Source organism: Aythya fuligula, chromosome 5 (genome assembly GCF_009819795.1).
Source record: "Aythya fuligula isolate bAytFul2 chromosome 5, bAytFul2.pri, whole genome shotgun sequence".
Taxonomy (NCBI): Eukaryota; Metazoa; Chordata; class Aves; order Anseriformes; family Anatidae; genus Aythya; species Aythya fuligula.
In genome coordinates this window covers 43,908,725-43,934,762 of record NC_045563.1, presented here as the reverse complement: position 1 = coordinate 43,934,762, position 26,038 = coordinate 43,908,725, and the positions used below count along the sequence as shown (strand labels likewise).

General features: G+C 36.7%; 1 protein-coding gene across 8 annotated transcripts in view; it reads left to right on the top strand.

Moving 5' to 3' along the window:
- Nucleotides 1–24,879, top strand: part of HECTD1 (HECT domain E3 ubiquitin protein ligase 1) — a 62,636-nt gene extending 37,757 nt beyond the window's left edge. For 4 of the 8 annotated variants that reach the window (XM_032189278.1, XM_032189276.1, XM_032189275.1 and 1 more), the window contains exons 25-42: nucleotides 2,478–3,314; nucleotides 6,449–6,670; nucleotides 8,358–8,491; nucleotides 10,645–10,801; nucleotides 11,643–11,865; nucleotides 14,523–14,577; nucleotides 14,813–14,995; nucleotides 15,385–15,595; nucleotides 15,675–15,760; nucleotides 17,957–18,084; nucleotides 19,004–19,205; nucleotides 19,345–19,482; nucleotides 19,751–20,358; nucleotides 21,460–21,538; nucleotides 21,623–21,716; nucleotides 22,031–22,181; nucleotides 23,431–23,575; nucleotides 23,931–24,879. In XM_032189278.1, the coding sequence (XP_032045169.1) occupies nucleotides 2,478–3,314; nucleotides 6,449–6,670; nucleotides 8,358–8,491; nucleotides 10,645–10,801; nucleotides 11,643–11,865; nucleotides 14,523–14,577; nucleotides 14,813–14,995; nucleotides 15,385–15,595; nucleotides 15,675–15,760; nucleotides 17,957–18,084; nucleotides 19,004–19,205; nucleotides 19,345–19,482; nucleotides 19,751–20,358; nucleotides 21,460–21,538; nucleotides 21,623–21,716; nucleotides 22,031–22,181; nucleotides 23,431–23,575; nucleotides 23,931–24,068 (3,791 nt within the window). In that variant the 3' untranslated portion in view covers nucleotides 24,069–24,879. The remainder of the gene's footprint in view (nucleotides 1–2,477; nucleotides 3,315–6,448; nucleotides 6,671–8,357; nucleotides 8,492–10,644; nucleotides 10,802–11,642; nucleotides 11,866–14,522; nucleotides 14,578–14,812; nucleotides 14,996–15,384; nucleotides 15,596–15,674; nucleotides 15,761–17,956; nucleotides 18,085–19,003; nucleotides 19,206–19,344; nucleotides 19,483–19,750; nucleotides 20,359–21,459; nucleotides 21,539–21,622; nucleotides 21,717–22,030; nucleotides 22,182–23,430; nucleotides 23,576–23,930) is intronic. The other 4 variants (XM_032189280.1, XM_032189279.1, XM_032189282.1 and 1 more) reach the window with 2 other exon arrangements.
- The last annotated feature ends 1,159 nt before the right edge of the window (nucleotides 24,880–26,038 follow it).

Here is a 26,038-nt window from a genome sequence, read left to right as displayed (position 1 = left end):
ACATTTTCCGAGCTTTGCTTAATTAAAATACCAAATTGTTATTTTGACATTCATTATGAAGAATTAAAAATATTCCAGGTTGGTTGATGCAAACTGATTAATTAAGCTTTGGGCCTGCAACATCTATAATTACATTCTTCATTTCTTCTAGCTTAGCATTTGCAATATTTTTCTTGACTTTTGTTGTGTCCTGTACCTTTCCTACCTCGCTAGCTTCATTGGGATCAAGTTGCTATTTTAAAAACAGTGAAAAGTAATATGACTTAGGGAGCAAAATCAAAACCAGCAGCAGCCACGGAATTCAGTGCTCAGGAGGCTGAGGTATTAAAGAGGCTCCAGAAGAGCTGATAATCTTATTAGCTGAACATGCTTTCTCAGTTCCCTCTGCTGCCCACCCCTATTTAGGTGTACATAAGACTGGCTTTGTTTCTGAAGCATCTTCAGTCACTCCTAGCCAGATTATTAGTTCTTGGCTCTTAAAAAGGGAGAAGTGTCCAAAGTATGATGATCTAAAATGTTTTGCAACTTTTCATCTTTTTTAAGCCATTCAGAATAGCTTGTAGGGAATTGTCCCATCATCTCCATGTATTGTTCTTACCAGATGCAAGAGTATCCATAGATACACTCTCACTTTTAAGACGTTAAGTATTATTGGTGAGTAGTCTATTAAATCAGTGTTTTTGTTCCTATATTCCAGTAAATCTTTCCTATTAAGTAAAGGTGAAATTGAGGTTCATGTGTCAAGTGATGACTACAAAGTGTGATAAGTGATCAGTAGACGCTTACTCCTGCCACAGTTGTCTTGAAAATAGAAAATGGCATCCCATTGGCTTTTCTGTGGCTATTCAAAGCTCAAACACATCTTGTGTTGTTTCGGGGCCACAACAATGCAGCATCAAGACTCCAAGTACATAATGTATATTTACAAAATTGTGCAAGCTTTGAACTGTTTGTAATTAATATTGTAGTTGAAGAAACTACACAAAACAAGAACAGTAATTTAATTCTGCTTTTTCAAAACACCCTGTCCAGATACTCAAAGGGTAAAAATCATACTGTTTCTGTATGGAGTTTACCTCTTTTTTTTTTGTGTCCATTCAGAAAGTCAAATAAAATGTAGAAAGGTAAAAAATTCAGACTTGCATCACTTTTCAGAGATTTAGTGGCACGAAGCTATTCAGATAAAACTCATGAAGATGAAGTAAAATCATACCATAATAATATGATATAAGCCCGCTCATGTGGGGATGAGATGTCTACTGAAAACTTTATGAGTTTTAAAATGCTCTTCCTCCAGAGTGATACTTCTAAACAGAAAATTGCCTGTGATCTTCTGTTTCAGTCTAAAGTGATGACTTTTGGATAGTTATAAGGTAAAAGTGCACCTGACAGTGCTAAAAACATATCTATTTTACTTCAAATGAGCTCCATTCTGTTTTGTTAAAGAAAAACGTGTATGTGCCTCTGGACCTGACATCTTGTTTTGAATTGTTGTCAGAGGTTTCAGGAGCTGACTGAGCTTTAGGGATTTTGTTTTTAAAGAAAGTGTGTATCGATTGAAATAGTGACACAAAATTTGGTACAGTTAACATGCAATAAGAAAAACTAGAAAGAAGCTTTTAAGATGACTCTGTGGTGTATCAGACTAGTAAAATATCAGACAAGCATTAAAATTTTTTGTCCCCGTTTCTGTCCTAGTTTGCTAAATTTTGCATGTTATCCTCATCATTGCAGGGTTTACTACATTTAACTTACAAAATATTGGAACATAATTTAATAAAGAAATTAAAGATGAGTAGCATCTTTTTTTTCAGTGCTGCTCTGATCCTAGTATAACACTTCAAATTTCCATGCAACATATTCTTCTTTTGACCCTGAAATCTTACATGAAGTAGTCCTTACTTGTAAGAATTTTCCTGCGAATAAGTAACATTTGAGTCTGTGTAAATTATTGAAACAAAAAGCTGGCTATGACTACACTCATTCTTGCACTATATAGGACAAAAATAATCCCAAACTGAAATTCATAAAATGCGTTCTGTAGTGTAGATATGCCCGTTTACAAGCATTGAACAGATTAAAACATAAAATGTCCGTAGAGGAATTGTAGTTTCTTGTCAGGTATTAATGAAGTTACGATGATATGTTGTAATATACATTTCGGATGTTTAGAGAATCATCATAACTTTTGGAGAGATCCTAGTAGGTCAGGTTCGTTCTGAAGCAAACTTGGCTTTTGGCTGGGTTTGGGGACTCTGAAGGTAGAAGCTGACTGTACTTGCTGCCATAATTTTAACAGCACTTCTACATTACCAAATTGTTTAAACACTCCTTAATTGGCATTAGGAGTTACTTACTGATTTTATTAATTCGGACACGCAGCCCTTATGAGAAGCTGATCCCACATTGTGGAGCTACTGTCTGACACGCTCCTGTCTGCTTTCTGCTGGATCTCACAAACTCCTGTCCCTTTCCAGGCTGGATTGATGTCACCTGGGATGCTGGTGGCTCTAACTCTTACCGTATGGGCGCAGAAGGAAAGTTTGACCTCAAGCTTGCACCAGGGTACGACCCTGATTCAGCGGCATCACCCAAACCTGTTTCATCCACTGTTTCAGGCACAACGCAGTCATGGAGCAGCTTGGTGAAAAACAACTGTCCAGACAAGACGACTGCTGCTGCAGGCTCCTCAAGTAGAAAAGGAAGCAGCAGTTCTGTGTGTAGCGTGGCCAGTAGCAGCGACATCAGCTTGGGTTCGACCAAAATGGAGCGGAGATCAGAAAGTGTAATGGAGCAGAATATAGTTTCAGGCACTGACGTCCATGAACCAATTGTTGTTCTGTCTTCCGCTGATAACGTGCCTCAGGCTGAAGTAGGGTCATCTTCCAGTGCAAGCACCAGTACCTTAACAGCGGACATGGGAAATGAAAATGCAGAAAGGAAGTTAGGTCCTGATAATTCAATACGTACTCCTGGGGAGTCCAGTGCTATATCCATGGGAATTGTTAGTGTCAGCTCTCCTGATGTTAGTTCCGTTTCCGAACTGACTAATAAAGAAGCAGCTTCCCAACGACCTCTAAGCTCTTCAGCGAGTAACAGACTTTCAGTCAGTTCCTTGTTGGCTGCCGGGGCACCGATGAGCTCCAGCGCAAGTGTTCCTAACTTATCATCTCGAGAAACTTCAAGTCTGGAGTCTTTTGTACGAAGAGTGGCAACCATAGCACGTACCAATGCCACCAACAACATGAATTTAAGCCGAAGTAGCAGTGATAACAATACTAACACTTTGGGAAGAAATGTCATGAGTACTGCAAGTAAGTAAAAGCTGTATTTATTTTTAGTTGAAACTTTTGTTATTTCTTTGGTTTTCTTTAGACTTAAAGAAGTTTGGCTTTTGTTGGCCTAACAGAGCAATGCTCTTAGAGCAGCCTTGCTTTTATGGGCACTTACAGAACTGGTGAACAGCTCACAGAGTTCATGGAAACTATGAAGCGTTACGTGCCCCTTTGATGTCAGATTACACTGTGGTACCCATCAAATGGAAATGATGTAGATTTGATGTTTATTATGTGTTTAGGAAGAAAGAGAGTATAGTTTAATTTGAGAGGATTGAAGACTAGCAGCGGCAGCTAAGGTGGGATACTCTTGCTCTCTGATCTGTTCTGTGCAGAATTCGCACACTTTCTGTCTGCCTGCTTCTGATATGTTCTTGTTTTGCTTGGGAAATGCATATTGTTCATACTGCAAATTCTCTGTCTGAGCTTTAGGAGGTAAGAGCAGAGTAGAAAGAAAAAGTAAACTGCAGTATGGTGACATTTTAACATTTCCCTGTATTCTAGCAGGCTGAGTAACCCAGTTCTGTGTATGTTTTCCAATGACGTTGTCATTAAGCTTTAGGTTTAGCAAGTCATTTAGGCATGCTAATTTTATGGAAGTTTGTAGCTAACATTGTTTTAAGTGGGATTATGTACATGCTTCAACCTTTGTGTATTCTTGGATTATATGTGGGATCAAGGTGTTAGCAGGTAAGCTATAAACCTGCTTGTTGTGAGTTTGCTCTTCCAAATTTTCACAACACTCCCATCTGAGATGTTGCTCAACCACCTTTGTGTTAGGCGTGTAGTTCAGTGCTTGGAGCTCAGTACTTCATGACAAGTTAGAAAAAGTAAAATTGTAAAATTACCCTAATATACCAGAAGGAAACAGTCAGTTTTTCTGTTAAGCTTTTGTATTTTTCTAAGACTTCTGTGCTTTTTACTTGAAGGTGTGTTGTTTGCTTTTTGCAGTTTTTAAAATGATCCTAGTGGGCATTTTCTTTTTTTTTATTTTCTTTTTTTTTTTGATGGGGATATATTTTTATTAATGTAAATAAAATACCAAACAGAAGATTTCCAGTAATTGATCCCTTTAGACAGATACTCAGTGCCTCTAGTTCTGAAGTAGCTTTGTGTTGGGGAGAGGGAGAGTCTTTGAAGAATATGGGATACTTTACCAACGTATTTGCCATATTTCAAGCATGTTTGAAATCATACAGCATTAAAATAGGAAATAAATTAAAAATTTGTATTTGTTGTGTTTAAATTTATCCCGTATGTGGGAATTCTAATTTTACACAAAAAGAAACTGTGAGGATTTGTGTCCCAAAAAGAGATTAGATTCTAAATTTGAGCGATCTCACCAAAATTAGAGCAGTACATTGTAAAAACCTTCGGTTAAAACAACAACAAAAAATAAGCGAAAAGCAAACAAACAAAAAACAACCTGTCTGAAATCATGAGTAGTAATTTAAGTCTCTTTGGACTTGCTCTAGTGGTTACATTGAAAACATCAGTATTTGGCAGGATTTATATGGTGTCTAAGGTAGTCAGCTTCTGTTTGTTCTTGAGATCTGAGCAAATGAAATACTTACACCTGATGGCTTTTCCTGTGTCTCTTTAGTATAAGAGCAAAGAGTTTACTGTTATTAAAGTGGGTGGAAGATATGTATATTGAGTAAGTGATTACTAAATTCTTAAACAACAAAGAAAGTGCCTTTGGATTGGAAATATTCCACACTTTCTTTGTTTATAGAGATGGGCATATGGCATACTAACTAATTAAATTTCACTCTCTTCTCCCCTGCACAGAAAAAAAAAACAAAACAAAAAACCAAGTATTATACCTGACTAGAACTCTTTCGTGGATTTGAGTCTGCATTTTTGTATTTCTATTTATATATTTAAGTTCCTAGCGGGGGTGGGGGAAAAATATCAAAATGACAACAACACTATCTGACACACAAATGCAAAACCAGAACAGTGGCATCTCTTTTTTCTCAAAAAGTTACCAAATGCACTCAGGGGAACGGTTCTGTTTTGTGCTGTGTCCTCCTGCAAGGGTAGTAATTCTTGCAGACAACAATAGTATGACATTCAGACTTCTATTTTATTTTTATATTATTTTTAAAAAAACAATACATCAGGTTATATAAGCTGTAATAATGAAAATGTTTACTTTTAAAACTGTAAAACTCTCATTTGATAAATTTTAGAAAAAGTAGATTGAAAAATATGATTACATTTAAGTATAGATGACCCCTCAAATTTTCATATGCAAATATGTGATTAACAGTCTGTGTTTGAAGATAAGTTTGTGACAAAATGTTTGTAACATTGGGGTGTAAATATGTAATTAATCGTATATAGGCTTAATTTGTACAGTTTCAGATAGGTACAGGACCTGAAATTCTTTCCATTGAGTTTACAGGGAATTCAGTTTTGTTTCAGTTGTTGACGAGAATGCATTTTCTGTGTTCTATTTGAATGTTCAGTAAGGTAACCTCGCAGTTGTCACTAGCTTATTCTGAAAATTACTTCGTATAAGTCATCCAATTTAGGTTCTTAAATTTTGGTTTTCACAGTACTGCCAGTACATCATGAATATGTACATTACTAGTTATGTGAAAGATAGCAAGTAGGAGTTGCTTTAAGAACTTTAAGGAAAATGCAGACAAGGTTTCAAAATTGTCTTATGTTCTGTTTTTAATTTGTTTATATATGGTTATGTTGTTTTCCTTGTTTAATTTTAATTATATTTATGTTAGAGGTTAAACTAAATTTTAAGCTTAAAGACAGCCACAGTATTGAAGTAACAGATATCAGAAATACTTTTCAGATATTGAAATGAAGTAATTTCAAATTTACAGTGGGGGGTTGGGGATTTATTTAATGCTTTTATTTGTTTTAAATGTACACAAGGGAATATGCTCAGGTGTGGGCGTCTGCATTGTAGTGTGCAATTTCGCACTGGGAATCCCTTCCCCTTTAGTTTGTAAATCTTTATTGTAAAATAACCCTTCAGATAATTTTTCAACACGAAATATATTTTTCAACACAGGACTCGTGCATGTAAATTGTGCTCTTCAAGTCATCAAATCATTTATTTTATCTTACCATATCTTTATCTATAGCTTCTCCTCTTATGGGTGCCCAAAGTTTTCCTAATCTGACTACAACTGGTACCACATCAACAGTGACCATGTCTACATCCAGTGTTACTAGCAGCAGCAATGTAGCTACAGCAACTACAGTTTTATCTGTTGGTCAGTCGCTTAGTAATACTCTAACTACTAGCCTAACATCAACATCTAGTGAGAGCGATACAGGTCAGGAGGCAGAATATTCTTTATATGGTAAGTTTCATTTTAAATGAACATAAGCAGACTTCCCGTTAATGATTTTTCATTTTTTCCTTTTTGTTGTTGTTGTTTGTTTTTTTTTCATGTAGTAGTTCATTTACTGATAAGTATTTGAAAATTGAACTATTTATATGTTCCTAGTTCTGTGAAGTAGTACTCAAGTAAAATAATGTTAACAAAGTAATTTTTCCTTATGTTTTTATGTCCTTGTAGTTCAGCAATTTCTATCCCACATGATGATTATTTATGGCATAGTTTATTTGAGCGCTTGATCTTTTCCTTAATCAAATCATTTTATTTTTAATGTAGTTTACATACGAGCCTCTAAAAGTAGAGTTTTCTCACTGAGCATACTACATGCTCAGTCTGAGGTACCTTGTAGTACTCTTTGATTGAAAATCACCAACCATTAGATACACTATACACTTAAAATTGTATGTGAGTTTCCAGGTATCTCAAGACCATAGTAGCTGCAACAAGTTGCAAAGAACACAAAGTAAATTGACATGAAGAAGAGAATTTTGGGAACAAAATGCAAAGTTATGTGGGCACTATATGCTAGATACAGACATAAAGATGGAAGTTATTTGGGAGTTACGAATGCTGTGAAAGATTGTAGTTAACTAGGCTGAGTGATAATATCTAGGAATTAAGTTGATGAAATGAAGTCAAGAAAAAACAGGACTAGATATAGGAAAATATTTCCTAATGTGAGGCAAACTGGATTGAGAGATAGTCTTGAAAGAAGAAATACTTGAATTGTTTTTTTTTTTTAAAAATGATTGGATGTGCTATAATTTGTTGTTTATAAAGTCTTTCAAAATTGTTATCTGGGCATTGGAATTGAGCCACTTGTACATATCTTAATCAGCCAACTCCATGTGCCATGTCCATTTATTTTTTTTTTAAGTGCCACTTGATATTTTGATTGGGTGACAAGTCTTAAAATATAAACAACTGAACAAATAGTTTTGTGAGTTACTCTAGAGTTTCTATTGGGGTCTTGACAACAATTCAAAGGGTGCTTAAACAGTTTCTGTGTGTATAGAAAAATGTAAAATTTCAAAAATTCATTTCTATCATAGTCCATCTTGGATTAATGTGAACTTCTCTGTTGTGTTTTTTTTTTGTTTTTGTTTTTTGGGGGGTGAGGGGTGGGGATTAAGTCTTAGTACTATGTGGGTGAAATTGAACTTCATAACTGGCTTCACCTTTTTGTTACAGAAATTCATTTGCAACTAAATCTTTACAGATGTTGCTCTTACATACATATTTTAAATGTCCCTTATGTTGCAATTTGAAGTCTAAGCTGCACACTTGTAGCAAAAATTTGATCACTAACCTTCTTTTAAAACAGTTAAATATAGAATCAGACAATATTAATTTGTGTACCAGTTTTTGCGTTCTTTCAAAACTTAACATAAATGTAATCATAACATGTTTGACAAATGAAGAACTGATCACTTGCTGATCAATCTTAATTACGCAATATTATGTGCTACTTTCATTAGATATACTATATCAGTACTATTTTTAGTTCTCTTTCTTGTTTGTGAGAGTGGTTTTCTCACTATTCTCAGTGCTTCTGTTTTTTAATTTTCAAAAATTGGCTTTAAAAGAGATCCATGTCTTTTTTTTCCATATGTAAATATATAAATGTGTGTGTATATATGTATTATAGATTTTCTTGATAGCTGCCGAGCTAGTACTCTGTTGGCAGAGTTGGATGATGATGAGGATCTACCTGAACCAGATGAAGAAGACGATGAAAATGAAGATGATAACCAAGAAGATCAAGAATATGAGGAAGTTATGGTACAGTATAGCTATTTAACTTAATTATCTGTGCTAACAGATGCATTAAAACTCTTTTTTTTTTTTTTTTGGCACTACGGATTCTGAACTAGATGACCTTTAAGGTCCCTTCCAACCCAGACCATTTTATGATTCTAATTAAAACAGAAATGCATTTTAGATTTAGGACTACTGGTTTGGAGAAGTGCTTCAGGAGGCACTTCTTTACTGTAGAGGTGACGGATCACTGGAATAGGTTGTGCAGAGAGGTGTAAAGTCTCTCTCCCTCCTTCAAGTTTTTCGAAAGCGTGTAGATGAACATGGACCTGGGAAACTTGCTTTAGGTGTCCCTGCTTGAGCAGGAGGTAGGACCCCGTGACCTCTAGAGGTGTCTTCCAGCCTTAGCCAATCTGTGACTGTAATTCTGAGTATCTGTCAATTAAGACTTCAAACAATATGCCAAAGTTAAAATCCTGTTACACTTCTCTGGAACTGCAAGAAGAACGCATCTTTTAGAAGATTATCATTCGTTTTGTCTTTTCCCAATTCTAACATATATTTTGAGTATTAACAAAGCTATTTTCTTATCTGTTCAAATTGGTGCTACAAAATTGCAAGGTTTCACCAGATAAGGCTCTGCCCAGTTAGCTCTCCTTTCTTGTCCAAATGTGACTAATTGTGCCACTTTCAACATTTCTACCAGAGAAAAAGGTTTTTGAACATCAGCATGCCCTGAGACTTTATAGGCCAGAACTAACATCTTAAAAGCAACCTGGAAAAAACTTGACAGACAAAAATGATGGCTCCCCATGTCACCAGCTGATGAATTGGTGTGACTTTGTGGGCAGGCTGCTAAGTTTTTTAGTGATGCAGTGCTGGGATGTGTTTAACTGTAGGCCGGTAATAAATTACGTATGCCAGTAGAATATCTGGAAGGGAAAGACAGAGAAAAACAGCGAGTTAGTCCCATGGGTCTTGCATATGCTATCGTGAATTCTGGCTCTTCACTTGGTTCTTCTGTGGTACGATGAATACGTGCCATAATGAATGGTTGGACTTCTACCACCACTGAAGTGATCCAAATGTATGTTGCAAGGCCTAAGAGGAAAAATAGAAGACTGCACAAATGTCAGTTTAATATTTATTACATAAGTGTAAACATTAATTTATGGAATTGTAGAGACTATCTCTTGCTGTTATATGCTCAGATTTTAGGCATGTTAACCAAAACATTAAACATTTGAACCTACTGTGAATATGCTTTCAATAGAAACTCAAGTGCACCACTAAGTATTTCACTTTCTGCACAAAGATACAAAGTTAGAAATACACAGAATTATTTATTTATACTGTTTTGCTGCAATGTAATTAATAACCACAGTTTGCAGGTTGCTGATCACTTTTCAGAAACGGTTAAATGAACCTCCTGTTGTTTTTCATGGGAAGAAGTAGATTACACAACAAGAATCAGATCTGCAAAAGCACATTTTCCTTTCTTGGGTTCCAGTACTGTTCCCTCTCATACACTATGCAATTCTACCTCAGTAAGGAGCTGAACAGATTCAAGGCCTGTTTTGGAAAAGTCATAAGCAATTACTACTTGCAAAGGCTTGTTAATTACTTCCCAAAATAATAATTCCAGTACTTTGGTATTTAATTTCATCTCTGGATTAAATAAATGTATGTACGTTATATATCAATATAGGTACATACTTTTTAAAAAAAAGTTAATTGGTTTCAGAAACGTTACTGCATTTATTTTAACTCCACTGATTTGTTTGAATCTTTGATATTCCAAATTTTGTAGAATGCACCAAGTATCTACACCAAGTCTGCTCGTCTGTACTACTATGCATTTCCCTATGCCATTTTGGTGCTTCAAGGAAATTTTCCTTCTTTCCAGAAGTTGTAAAGATGCCTATTCTAATTTTAGCCCGCTAATGCTGGTTTCTCTTCATTGGCAGTTTTGCTTAATTCTTTTGATTCCTGCTTGACCAACTAAATGGAACTAACACTTGTTAAGTACCAGCTTTGATATCTTTTGTGTCAGCTTTTGTTTGTTACTGCTGTATCTGCTGTATTCCACGATGCACATGTAAATTTTGGATGAAATGATTCTTTGTTAAAGAACCTAAAATAAAAATACATCCCTCTCCCCCGCTTTTTTTATTAAGGAAGAAGAAGAGTATGAAACCAAAGGAGGACGTAGAAGAACATGGGATGATGATTATGTATTGAAACGACAGTTTTCTGCTTTGGTTCCTGCTTTTGACCCAAGACCTGGTCGTACTAATGTTCAACAAACAACTGATCTAGAAATCCCTCCACCAGGTATGCTGCCAAGACATATTTATGACATCTGATCCAGAGACTTACTGTTAAGGTCCTGTTAGGCTTCAGGGATCCTATCACTGTTAACCAATACAACATGCTTTTGTGTTTGTGTGACTTTTCTTTGTTTCAATGAGAGTTTCATTTGCCTTTGCATGTCCAAGCACTATTGAGGGAGAAGTAAACTAAGTGCTGTATAAAACATCCGTACTCATGAATTTAACTCAGATTGGCGATTAGATCTCTTGCTATGTCTGGTTCTACCTACAGGGAATAATTTGTGCGTTGAGCTGCCCAGAATAGCTTTGATCAGAAAGGATTTGTTGAAGCAATCCAAAAATATGGTGAGGGGAAAAGTAATAGAGTAACTGAGCAGTCTGTATGACCAGCAGCATAGCACATGATCTTGTTCCTTAGCTGATTCTTGTTCAACTCTGTAGGTGCAATCAGTATTCACAAAGAAAGGAATACATAGTTTAGGTTTATGTAGAAGTGAACCATTGTTGATTTTGGTGACCAGACAGGTGTAAATGTAGTAGGAAGCACATGGATTTGCTTTGCGTAAGCAAAGAAGAATCCATGTGCTGTATAATATTAAAGAGGATGTAACCAAGACGTAAGGATCAACATGGATTCCAAAAACTGCTGTTAGCTTTTCTCATGTAGAGAAGTGTTATAATTATAGTACTTAGTTATAGCTTGTAGTTTTAACTCAGCATAGTCTCACTGGTAGGTGTGCAGGAAATCTCTACACTTTCTTATTGAACCACTTCATTAATGTTTAAGCCAACTTGCCATGCTTTATGTGTTTTGTATTAACATCTCAATTTTTCATGCGCAGGTACACCTCATTCAGAACTGTTGGAAGAGGTTGAGTGCATGCCTTCACCACGTTTAGCACTTACGTTGAAAGTTTCAGGTCTTGGAACAACTCGAGAAGTAGAACTGCCCCTAACAAACTTCCGATCTACCATCTTTTACTATGTACAGAAATTGTTACAGCTTTCCTGTAATGGCAATGTGAAATCTGACAAACTTAGACGTATTTGGGAGCCAACATACACGTAAGCTCACAAGTTTGTTATTCTTTAAAGAGAACACTGTGTGACTGATTAGGAAACAGGTATAAAACCATTTTAACCTGTTTTCCTCCTTTGCAGAAAACAATGCTAGAATTATTTTTTCTTGTATTTTTGTTAGAATGTTTGTATTGGTTTTAAAGCTAGTGCTTTGACTACTTCAAAACATAAAAAGTCATAACCTCTAAAGTTCAACTGTGATTTGTTCATAATATTTAAAAAGTCAAGCAGTTGACCAAGACAGCAGAACATAGCCTGTTCAGGGATCTGCTTGGAAGAATCCCACGGGCATAAAGTCCTAGAGAGAAAAGAAGGGTCCCAGGAGAACTGGCTAATTTCTTCTGTACTCAAGACCAGTCTGTCCCAGTGTGTGGCAGTTCAAGCAGAGGCAGTAAGAGACCATGCATGGATGAAGGAACTCCCAACAGAATTCACAACATAAAAAGGAAGCATTCAAATGATGTTAGAAGGGTCAAGTGACTCAGGAGAAATATAGAGACATAGAGCATGTTTGTATGGGGTAAGGAAAGCCAAAGTTGATCTGAAGTTGAATCTGGCAAGGGGCATAAAGGGCAACAGGTTAGGAAGTATTTAAAGAAGCAGGGCATACAAGTCCATGTGAACTGATGGGCATTCACCCACAAGTGCTGAAGGAGCAGGCTGCTTTTGAAAGGTCCTTGATTGTATTTTTGAAAAATTGTGAGAGATTTCTTAGGGCCAGAAGAAAGCAAATGTCACAACTATTCCCTGGACAGGCAAGGAGCTGAGGAACTACAGACTGGTTACCCTTTCCTTCATCTCTGGAAAGGTGATGGAGCAAACAGTGCTGGAAACCATTTTCAAAGAATGAAGGACAAAAAGGTTTTAAGGCTTTATGAAATGGAAATCATGCTTAACCAACCTGATAGCTTTCTACAATGAGATGGCTAGCTCAGTGTATGAGGGGAGGGCAGAGAATGTCATTTTCTTTGGCTTTAGTAAGGATTTTTGACAGTTTCTCCCATAACATCCTCATGAACAAATTGATTGGACTAGACAGTGAGGTGGTCAGAGAACTGCCTGAACTGCCAGGGTTGCAATCATCAGCATGAAGTCCAGCTAGAGATGGGTCATTAATGGTGTACCCCAGAGGTCACTACTCGGTTCAGTTCATTAATGAACTGTATGATGGGACAGAGTAAACCCTCAGCCAGCTCCTAGGTGACGAACTGGGAGGAGTCACTGATACACCTGCCGGTTGTGCTGCGACTCCAATGGACCTCTGGGGAGACAGGAACCTCAGGAAGTTTCACAGAGGGAAAAGTCCAGCAGCTGGGGAAGAATAACTGCATGCATTGGCACAGGCTGGAAGGGAGCTTGACAGAGGGTCTTGGTAGACATCAAATGGAACGTGAGCTAACTATGCACTGTTGCAGCAAAGAAGGTCAGCAGCATCCTAGGCTTCATTAGGAAGAGCACTGCCAACAGTTTGAAGAAAATGATCTTTCCCCTCTACTCAGCACTGGTGAGAGGCATTTGAAATGCTGTGGCCAGTACTGGATGCCCTAGTACAAGAGACTTGGGACCAGGAGTAAGTTTAGCAAAGAGCAGGTAGGATGATTTAAGGGCCTGTAGCATTTGTCATGGGAAGAGTCTGAGAGATCTTGGACTGCCTGGGGGAAGAAAGGCTTGTGGGATCTTGTCAGTATGTGTGGATACCTGATGAGAGGAACTGAGAAAGATTTAGCAAGAGTTCTCTTTGTTGTGACAAGTGAAAGAAGAAGACATCAGCACAAATTGAAGTACAGAAAATTCCACATAATCAGAGAAATAATTCTAATTGCGAGGGAGATTGAACACTGAAACAAATTGTCCAGAGAGGTTGTAGAGTCATGCTCCCTGGAGATACTCAACACCAACCTAAGCAAGCTGCTCCAGGTGATGTTGCTTTGAGCAGGGGTATTGGACTAGGTCTCTTCCTAGCTTCAACTGCTCTCTCTACCCTCACTTGGCCTTACTTGCTTTACAGTAATAGACAGAAATTACAAGGCGATATTGTTGTGTGTGTGGAATCCATTTACTATACCAACATAATTTCTGTCATATCAGAAAATGACCATGTACAAAAACCAAGAACTTCAGTATTGTGGTTGCAGTTTTTTAACTTTGTACTTCAGATTTTTTCAGTGCTTCTGTGTTACAGCTAGCTAGTTGCCTTGTGTCCAAAAGTGTTCTGTAACGAAACTATCTTTTAGTCAAAAAGCACTAGAAATAGTTGTAAATGCGTGTATCTCCCAAGTTCATAAACAGCAAATGACTGTAGAAATGGCAACTTTCAAAGAGTTGGTGCATGTGTAATACAGATTCTAAAGCAGGGTTGGGAAATCTGCACAATAAAGACGGTTTGATTACTCAAACCTCGCTTAAAGAAACTGTTATCTTGAAAAGCATTTAATTTATACAGAGCATGAAAATTATATACACATTTAAGAGCTTTGCTGGATCAGGGTATACCAGATGTTCTTTAAAGTGAATATCAGCTGTTACTGCTTTTTTACACTGTTACCTCAATGTCATTGATGTCTAACATCTCAATGTGTCACTTCAGAATTTAGAGAACATGCTGTGAGTATGAAATATTAACTTCTTGTTTTAATATGTAGGATCATGTACAGAGAAATGAAGGATTCTGATAAAGAGAAAGAAAATGGAAAAATGGTAAGACTTGCTTTTATGCCTTTGTGTATGTTGTTATGGCTGTTTAAACAAAAGCAAAACAAGAATTATCGCAGTTTTTGAAAAGCTACATTAAAAAAACTAACAGTTTTCAATTAGCTAAAGGATATGAGTGAGTGTATTTGTTAATGCATGTTTCCTTACAGTATGTAATGCATGTGTAATCTTTAAGACTTTACAATCAGGAAGAACCAACATTTGTTGGTTCCTGTTGTAGGGTTGCTGGTCAGTAGAGCATGTGGAGCAGTACCTTGGCACTGATGAATTACCAAAGAATGACTTGATAACCTACCTGCAGAAGAATGCAGACTCAGCTTTCCTGCGCCACTGGAAATTAACCGGCACTAATAAAAGTATTAGGAAAAACAGAAATTGTTCCCAGCTCATAGCTGCATACAAGGTATATGTCTGCATCCAAGTTTTTTTGTTTGTTTGTTTTTGTTTTGTTTTGTTTTTAAATATTATTATGTTTGGCTGTATGCTTTTATTTTTGCAGCTTTAAAGGTGCTTGTAAAGGGGTGGGAGGGAGAGGGTATAATGTAGATAGCAAACTTGAAAGTTCACAATATCAAGTTTAGTTTTTACTGTTTTTTTGTTTGTTTGTTTTTTAAATGTTAAATATAGTTGTGTTAGTGCATTTGAATCATGATTTGAGCTATCTACAACTGAACTAAATATTCAGGTTAAACACAGCAACCGTTCTGATTTTTTTAAATCATTGACTTGGAGCACATAGTCATAACGACTGTGACATGCAGTTTTCATTTATTTATTTATTTTTTCCCACAGGATTTTTGTGAACATGGATCAAAATCTGGATTAAGCCAGGGAGCCATTTCTACTCTTCAAAATTCTGATATCCTTAGTTTGGCAAAGGAGCAACCTCAGGCAAAAGCTGGCAGTGGGCAGAACTCCTGTGGAGTAGAAGATGTTCTGCAGTTACTTCGCATTTTGTATATAGTTGCCAGTGACCCTTACACAGCACGAACTGCTCAAGAAGGTATGTGCATTAAATAGCAGGGTTTCTTAAATGTTCTAATGAACACAAAGTAAGGGAAAACTTTTTCTTTGCATTTCAGAAGGAGATGAGCATCCTCAGTTTAACTTTCCACCAGATGAATTCACAAGCAAAAAAATTACTACAAAGATTCTGCAGCAGATTGAGGTATCATATTATGCATAGTCTGTATAGATAATATTGTTTTTAAGACTCTTCCTTACTTTGACTGTTTGGAATTATTAGCTTTTTTGCCATTTTGACTTCTGAATTGTTTCATGCAGTATATATTTCCTTATATTTTGAATGAATAAATGCTCTAAGAATGGACTAGTCTGAATAAAGACATACTGAGGAATGGTGTAGTTATGGAGAATAATTTTTTTTATCCTAATTGAGACAGTTGTTTTTAAGTGACAGCAGTTATGTTCCCCAACATAGGCCTTGATATATGTGAAGTTTGTATGATTTAGTTTGTCTAACTAACTGTAAAATCCTCTGCAGGTTAAGGAAAGTTCTTACCAGTTTACTGTAAACGTTTTTATTTGCATTAGGCACTACCTAGACTATCTTGGTTGACATATAGTCAACTTAATCTGACTCAAACTTCAATGTTCATTCTAATGAGCTGGTGGATACAGAATAATGAGGGGACTTAATGAGACACTACCAAGTATTTGCTTTGGTCTATATGACTTACATATGGACTCCATAGGTGTCAAACTTCCTGAAACTCACCATCACAATTGCAAATTTACCTGGTTTAATTAACAGCAGCTCTTTGTCCACTAGTAAAAACCTGAAGTTTTCAAATTGAAAATCCCAAATGGAACAGGAGTATTATTATGATATGCGATAACTGAGTAAATGTCATCATGAAGTTATTGCTACAATCCTGTAACCTCCAGTCCCTGAGTAGAGGGTGGGGGGAGGATTCCAAGGGAGTTGTTTGGTGTCATGTCTTCCATGCACATGCACCCTCGGGTAAGGTTTGGGGATATGGAGTTATGCAAATGAAATTTACTGAAAACAGTGGCAGTTACTGTTTTGTTTGTTTTTCTCGTTTTGTTCTAAGCTATAAATGCATTTTTCTGTGTGCTTTACAAAATATACCTCTATACTGTTAAATTTACCCTCTATACTGTTAAAATGTTCTTGTATTGCAATAAAATAGAACAGATTTGGGACCTATTTGAAAGATGAGGTTTACCACAAAACAGGTTTGACTTTGGAATTTAACTACAAAATATTGCATAGTTTAGCTTCTTGCTGTTAGATACTCTTTAAATGCTATTCTTTTTAAAATGACAGATTTAAGATGTCAGCCCTTTAAGTAAACTAGTCTGCTTCCTTTATGTAGTCTGAAACTTGTCAAGAAACCAGAATAGTTTGTTACTATTTATTATGCTTTTTGGGAATGAGCAGATTTCTTTGGAACTGTGGTCAGATAGGCTCCACTTACAGAACCATATTTTTCCTTTTACTTCTGCACCAAACATTGCTGTATGTAGTGTATTTATGTGTCTGCTTGCTGATGTGACAAATGCAACTAACTGTATCAGAGATCACAAGGATTCCAATGTGTACAGATTCAGAGCTTTAAAAAAGACATTTAGAAAACTTGGTATCAGTCAGATGCACTAAAAAAAAGATTAAAGAGGTAGTTCTTCACTAGGTAGGGTTTTTCTTCAGGTAGTAGGTTTTTTAATAGGTTTTCTTTAATAAAGATTTAAAGATAAATATCCTCAACTTGCTCAGTTCTTCTTTGTGTACTTTTTGAGGTTCTTTTGTTACAGTTAAGTTCCCCTAATTGTTCATTTAAAAAAAAAAGTTCAGTTTTTCATGTTCTTTTGAAGACTGTTTAGACACACAAATATCATTGTAGTAGTAATTTCTGCAGTATTTTTTGTTACACTTGTATTTTAGAAAGGACTATGGTAATATTTCCCTATAGCTTATCTTTATTACCACTGAATTTCTTTTGGTGTTTTCCAGTATTGAAGAGGTATTTAATCACTTTTGGGCAAAATTCAGAAGTAATTCTCTCCAGATAATGGTAGACCCATAGTGTTAGTATGTATCCTAGAGATTTAGTACAGTTCTTAACGTATGTGCCAAAGCATACTGTGTCCGCTCGCAAGTACTAGAAACTTGAACTTCTTGTTCAGAGTGTTTGAAAGAAAAAAAAAAAAAGTGATGATTGCTGAGAAGGAAGAAACTTGCTAGAAACCTGCTCAAATACAGGTGGAAACCTGGCATGGGCATCTTGGGTGTCTATTTACTTAGTTACAAACTTGTTAGGACAATCTGAGTGTAATATTAAAAACAATTTTTATTTTTTTTCTTTCTTCTTTTAAAATACAGGAACCCTTGGCACTAGCAAGTGGAGCTTTGCCAGACTGGTGCGAGCAGCTAACAAGCAAGTGTCCTTTCTTAATTCCATTTGAAACCAGACAGTTGTACTTCACATGCACAGCATTTGGAGCATCAAGGTAAACAAACAAAAACAAAAACAGGAAAAAACACCTGTCAGACTGCTTTTTTTTTTTTTAATACCTTTTTGAATTAGTAATTCACAGGAGGATGTTACTGGAACAAGATTCCAAATATGAAGCATTGTAGGTAGGTAGGCAGGAAAAAAGGGAAGATGCTGGGAAACTTCAGAACTTTCAGACGCTTGAAACATTTCTTGTTCATTGTGTTAGAAGTTCATGATGAGTAGCAGCCTGTCTTCTGTTTGATGTTCTCCAGGCGTTTTCCTTTGAAGAAGTTTGATTTATTATTATTTTTTTTTAAGCTTCTTAACTGAACACTTGATTGTGTGACTCTAGCTAGGTGGCTGTATTGGGCAATAGATAATTCAACTGGGTTGCAGTCTATTACATAACGTACTAAGAAACAAAAATAAAAAAGCTTTCCTAATAGCTGTGAATTGTTTTCTGAAAACATACACCAAAGCACGTATCTTCTATTTTTTTTATTTAGTACAGTGGTTTGATGATTATTCCTTCATTTATTTTTACTTAGCTTAGTCAGACAAAACAGCCAACAGATGGTAGATTATTGCTGCATAGATGACAATACGTATGAGAATTTTGAACTTTGATTTCATGTAAGTACTGTTACTAGAGGCAGCTGTTCTTGCTTGATTGATGCGGGTCTTTTGGAGAGGGACAAAGCACCCTCATAATCCCTATAACAGTAGTAACATGGTGGATTTTTTTAAGTTGACTTTTTTATACTTTTTTTATACCGTTACCAGTTTTTATAACTTAGTCGTTCACGTATAAAATAACACTATTCTTCGCCTTCGGTTCTATGTTTCTTTAAGTATGCAAGTAAATTTTGCTGTAACATTGGTAGACATCCAAGTTTTAAACATCTGTTTTGTGTTGTGTTTTATTTTTCTAGAGCGATTGTCTGGCTACAGAACAGACGTGAAGCCACCGTTGAAAGGACAAGGACAACAAGCACAGTGCGACGTGATGATCCAGGAGAATTCAGAGTTGGACGCCTGAAGCACGAAAGAGTGAAAGTTCCGCGAGGTGATTCCCTGATGGAATGGGCAGAAAATGTCATGCAGATTCATGCAGACAGAAAATCTGTTCTAGAGGTAAAGCATATCTGCCTAGCAGAGTGAGGTTAGGTAGCTATTTCTAATTCCAGTATATGGAATATCCTGTTGCATAACCAACACCGATCTTTTCATTAGAATTTTCTTTTATTATTAACGTTCCTTATGTTTTTAATAGGTTGAATTTTTAGGTGAGGAAGGAACAGGCCTGGGTCCTACCTTGGAATTTTATGCGTTGGTAGCAGCAGAATTTCAGCGGACAGATTTGGGAGCTTGGCTTTGTGATGATGATTTTCCAGATGATGAGTCTCGGCAGGTATATATATGTTTGCATTTTTAACTGTTAGTGTACAAAACTTCTGTAAAAGAAAAATGAGCTAGATGGGCAGGAAGGGAAGAACACATGGTCAGTGAGCAGCTGCTCTCCATGGTCAAGAATGACCACAATGTTCCACAGCTGTCTTTCTCACCTGTTTTCTTTTTAATATAGAAGTATAGTATAATAAATTAAACAGCACAATTGTAAAATTAAATTCACCCTTAACAATGTTATCTTTTTTTTTTTCTCCCATCTCTTAAATCAGGTTGATATTGGTGGTGGATTAAAACCCCCTGGCTACTACGTACAGCGATCGTGTGGACTCTTCACAGCACCATTCCCACAAGACAGTGATGAACTTGAAAGAATAACAAAACTCTTTCATTTCCTTGGAATTTTCTTGGCTAAATGCATTCAGGACAACAGACTTGTGGATTTACCCATTTCTAAGCCTTTTTTTAAACTCATGTGTATGGGAGACATTAAAAGTAACATGAGTAAGTTGATATATGAATCACGGGGTGACAGAGACTTGCACTGTACTGAAAGTCAGTCAGAGGCTTCCACGGAAGAAGGGCATGATTCCTTGTCAGTGGGCAGTCTGGAAGAAGACTCCAAATCGGAATTTATTCTTGATCCACCAAAACCTAAACCTCCTGCGTGGTTTAATGGAATTTTAACATGGGAAGACTTTGAATTAATAAATCCACATAGAGCTAGGTTTCTAAAAGAAATTAAGGACCTTGCAATTAAAAGGCGTCAAATTTTAAGCAACAAAAGTCTGTCAGAAGATGAAAAAAATACAAAGCTACAGGAATTAATGCTGAAGAACCCATCAGGTTCTGGACCCCCACTTAGTATAGAGGATTTAGGGTAAGAATTCTTGAATTTATAAATATGCAAACAGTGTTGTATTACATGCAAATGTTACCAACGTTACCATGTTTAATTAAAAATGAAGATTTATTTGTTTTAAATAATATTGTTGGGGAAAGGTGCAATCATTAGAGGTGCAGCAAAATCCAGCTTGCTCTGAGTAGGTATATTTTTATTCTGTACTTTGAGAGTTTTTCCTTCTCATTCATTGTTCTTTTTTATTATTTCAACTTAAATGTGGCTGCACTGTGATGTCATTATGACTGTAGAAACACCCAAATATCCGTGAAGATCTTTACAAATATGTGAATCAGTAGGTTTGTTATTGCAACTGTTGACATTTATTAAGTCTTCTGAGGAGTTTTAAAGAGGACAGATTGAGAAATTTGGGCAATTCTTCTGAAGTTTGGGATTGTGTTAATAGACACACAGTGCAGTGTTTGGAGACTATGTTAAGCAGAAGATTTCCTAAAGGTCAGTAAATGTTAAAGAAACAAAAAAATACTGGTGTGAACGTGGGTAGGGATGTTATCTTTTGTAGTTCTGAATTATTTCTTTTGAAACGCTGGTTCTTCTACCATTAATATTACTCATTAAAATGATCTTGTGCCACAGGGATTGCATAGTTAAGGTTCAGTAATTGCTTATGGCCTTGCTGACTTCTGGGTGACACGAGAAAGAATGCAAGTAGCACTGTTGAAGGGCCCAAATGTCTAATATGTTAAGTGGCCCTGTAACTGTTACTGTCGGGAATTCATATAAAGAGTTATTTGAGACTACTTGAGCAGTTTAATTGAGTTCACAGTTTTGAAGCTGATTAACAATGCCAAACTGTAAGATGTTTTTGGTAGTATTCAAAACCAAATAAGCCGTGGGTGAATACACACATGCATAGCGTAGACATGAACCACTGTTTGCATAGTGCGTCACTGACTGTAGTTTGCTACCATGGTGTGACTATTCAGATATGTACTAAATGATCCACGAACAGTGTTTGGAAGTAGAGGGGAAGGGAAGGTTGTAGTTCATAAATCTGGTGTATTTGTAAAAGCAGTAGCAAACTTGCTTCCAGTTAGTAACTGTCTTCCTGTTTTGAAGTTTAAATTTTCAGTTTTGCCCTTCGTCCAAAGTATATGGGTTTACAGCTGTGGATCTGAAACCAGGTGGTGAAGATGAGGTAAGGAAAGAACCTACCTTCAGAAATCTCAGCAGTAATTCTAATGCAGAATGAAGTCTTATGGTACTTGTGTTGTTTTTGCAGACTGTCACAATGGATAATGCAGAGGAGTACGTAGATCTCATGTTTGACTTCTGTATGCATACTGGTATACAGAAACAGATGGAGGCATTCCGAGGTAATTTTCATTATGGCAGAATATATGTGTGTATTTAGGTGGAATCAGTGGTGTTCTGGGTATCCTGGTTTAAAGTAGTAGCTTAGAATGGCTTTGAAACACAAACTTTTAAATTAAGGATGTAGCAGGTAAGAGATGCACTTCATAGCATTGCATTACTTATGCCATTGTTAACCTTGAAAAGATTCTTTGTTCATTGATTAAGAAATTGTTGGTTGATTCTGATTTGATTGAAGTACAATTGAAATGCTTATGTTATTTTTATAAACATTCTTTTGACTTGCATGTATAACTGTGTCTTGTATAAATTAAAGATGGCTTCAATAGAGTCTTCCCAATGGAGAAGCTGAGTTCCTTCAGCCACGAAGAAGTTCAGATGATTCTTTGTGGAAATCAGTCGCCTTCTTGGGCAGCAGAGGATATCATCAATTATACGGAACCTAAGCTGGGATATACACGAGACAGGTAATTGCAGTCTAAGTGATTTAAAAATAGTAGCTAAAAGACGCATGATATGCAAAAATGTCCAGAATGTTTCTTAGATGGAAAAAGCCAAATTGCTCTTCAGCCAGTATTAACCCCAACTAATTGCCATACCTATATGAAATAGTTATATACATTGCAACAGACAGAAGGTACTTAGGGTCTTTGTGATGAGAGGAATTTAAAAAAAAAAAAAAAATTAAAAAAAAAAAAAGAAGTATTAAAATGTCAAAACCTAGTCAAAGTAGAAGGGCAGCTAACTCATACAAGCTACTAAGAAGTAGCGCTTCAGGGTTTTGACTTCAAGCTACTAAGAAGTAGCGCTTCAGGGTTTTGACTTCTGTCTGTGGTGGTAGTTACAACTTCAATTGGGTATTCTTGGTATTTGTCTTTTTTCTTATTTTTCTCTTCAAGTGTAGTTAAAACAAAAAATGTACTGTGGGCAAAAAATATACTTGGGATTGCCTATTGGGAAGTGGTCTTGGTAGTTTGTTAGTTCAGGTGTTTTTTTATTATTTTTTTATTTTTCTCCTGCTTCTTGTCATGTTTGGTAGCTAGCTGTGAAGTACAAATTACTTTTGGAACTGTGTTAGTGTAAGTATGATGCGAAGGATTCTAGTCAGTCCAAGATGCTGTGCAGAGGGATTCTTCTACTTACCCTGCCCTGCATACAAAGATGCAGCTGAGATGTGGTTCCTGATACCTGAGGGCATGTTGTGGCAAGCAGTGCTTTCTTCATACGTACCCCATCCTCCTGCTTGTTCCTTGGGCTGGTATAGATGAAAGCAGTGGTATCTGGAGGATTCTGTGAAGTTCTGTTCTAGTCTGTTACATTTTTTGTATTTTTCTGCGTGATGGTCTTCAGCAGGATAGAAATGAAATTATACATAAATGGAAGTGGTGCATGAAAGGTCTTAAGATTAGTCAGTCTTCTTAGGATAGGTCTGAGTTCTGTCTACTTCTCTAACGCTTCTTAGAGAAAATACCCAAATAACACTTGAGGATAAGTATGAAGAAAATTTACCTACCTGCATTTTTCTGTGTAATGTTCAGCAAGGAGATTAAAGAAGTATTTTTACATGCTTTGTGGTGGTTCTGTTCTTATCTTACTACTACTGAACAGGCACTGGAGGCTTACAGTGACTACGTAGATTTTACTAAAGGTGCTTTACAAAAAAAGCAACTTACCATGGAATTGCCATCTTAACTGATTTTTTTAATTTATTTTAAGCCCCGGATTCCTTCGGTTTGTGAGAGTTCTGTGTGGTATGTCTTCAGATGAAAGAAAGGCTTTCCTCCAGTTCACCACTGGCTGCTCAACACTCCCGCCAGGAGGACTGGCAAACCTACATCCCCGGCTCACCGTTGTACGCAAGGTATGGGTTCTGCAGGTTACCTCTTAAACCAACCATTCTGGCTTTTGAATGTAGTCCTTGCTACATTAAGAAAAAATACTATTTTTCTTTCCTTTTCTAATTCGTACCACTGTGCTGAGTTTTCAGTACTAGCTTCTGTTTCAGGTCTGTTCTGTGACATCATAATTGATTACAAAGGTTTTCATATACATAAAAAAGATAAATTTATAAGTTGGTCTGTAGGTTTCCTGATGCCACTGTTTTGTGGCTCGTTGGTGTTACATACATGTCATAAATTTAAAGGACCTTAAGCTTTTAACTTCTAAAGGAAGTATTGTGAAGAAGTGCAGTATCAATTGTTGTTCCTTTATCTCAGGTTGATGCTACAGATGCAAGTTATCCATCTGTGAATACGTGTGTCCATTACCTGAAGTTGCCTGAGTATTCTTCTGAGGAGATCATGAGGGAGCGTCTGCTGGCTGCTACCATGGAGAAAGGCTTCCATCTCAACTGAGTTGCTGACTGCAGTACGGGACACAAGGAAGTGTTTTTTGATACTAGTGAAGCCTCTTGTGTTTGTGTGCAAAAAATATGATCTCCACGCTGTGCTCTGACGAGACTTGCCTTTTTTCACCTGTGAGGCTTTAGGAACATGTGGAATAAGTTTGTTAGCTGCTAATGACAAAACAAATCCTTGTAACTACACAGCCAGCAAGAAATTGGCACAGAACACTGTGTGATGCTTCAAGGGCTTGCACAACTGGAAATTAAGGTGGTTCTGTTTGACTGTTCCAAAGAACAGATCATCAGATTTTCAGTGTTCACTGATACAAATTTCTAACAGTGTATTTGTGTAAAGTTTGTCATTTAATACCTTGTACACTACAGTTGCCGTCACTGATCCCTGTTTTGCTGGCTTTAAGCTAACTGGTCAGAAACTTGCTTCCTTAAAACTTAGAGTTAATGGGCATCTCCAGCTTTTTCTTTTTTAATGGTGCCTGCACTATTGGAGTATTTTAGTGGGTTTTTGCATATAATCATGCACAACCTTTTTTTTTTTCTTTCAAGTGGGAATATATTTTGATTTCTCAAATGCCCTGCTATAAAGATCAAATCCTTAAGTGTGTTTGTGCAGCTCAACAATAAAGCTATTACAAAAAACACTGGTTCCTAGTGCAAGGCACACTTAAAGCAAGTTTTACTTTTGGTTGTATTTTCTTTGTATATTATAAACATTTATTTAACTTGTTGCAGTTTGAAGTTTAAAAACAACAAAACACCCCATGTGTAAGCTCAACAGTAATCATTAAAATGTTTGCAACATATAAAGTTGTCGCCTCTGAATAATTCATTAATATTTCTTATGTTATTGAGACTATGTATGTTTTCTGAACAGTCTCTCTCGCTTTTTTCAAGATTTAAAAGAATTACATGGCAATAATTGCTCTCTCTAACTTGCCTCTGTACTCAACTCCTTCAAAATTATTTAGAGCAACTTCTTAAGAAGTAGTCTGGCAATGGTAACCTTGCATGTGGCAGATTTTGGTGCTTGTGCTTTTCAGAGGGTCCACGTGGCCTGAGGTTTTCATTCTTTATTACATTGGAGTGAAAACTGGGTCACACGTTGCAGCTGATTCAGCCTTACTTGAGATGCATTGCCTGTCTTGGGCTTGTCATGTGGTGGGATATTTATTGGTGGAAAACGGCTCATGGTAAGACAAAGCAAGTAAGCTTTTGATGTATATGTGTCTTTAAAGATATTTAAGTAGTTGTTTTCAAAAAAAAAAAAAAAAAAAAAGGCAAAAATAGTATTTTAGTTGAATCTGTGTGGCAAGCTTTGTTCTGTGCCAGTTCTCTTTGGTAATAGCTTTTGCTTGGACCACGGCTGGGGAGAGCCTTGCCAAAATAGTCTGCCTCAAATACAAATCGGGGAGATGCCAGATTTCTTTTCATAGCCTGATATTTATAGGACTTTACAGGCATCTTCGTTGAAATTTCCACAATGCATAATTGAAGGGGAGTCTCCATTCCCCGCACTCCTGTGACTGTTGTGCTTCAGCCCAATGGTTGCATAAATGTAGTGCCTGCTCCAGATCTGGCGTGAACTTGTGCTACATGTGGCGTTATTTAAAGCTACCTCATCCAGAAAAGCTGGTTACCAGTATAGGCACCCCAGGTGGTCTGGAGGCAGTGCTCTGACTCCAGCCTGACCTGGGGTCAGCAACAGCGGGAGAGGGAAGTGGCCTGAGGAGTGGGTGTTGGAATTAGGATTTCATGAACCTGATGAACCCAGCACCCTTTCTCTTCCAATTAGAGAGTTCTTTAGGGATACCTTGTGGGTTTTCTGCTTTCATTGTGAAATATTTTCATTGTTGATTAAAGGAAATAATCTTGTAATGTGTTTGTGTATGTATTTAACTGTTCAGCATTGTCCTGTATTGGGAAGGAAAACAAGTTATTTGCATCGTCAACCTGCTGAGATAC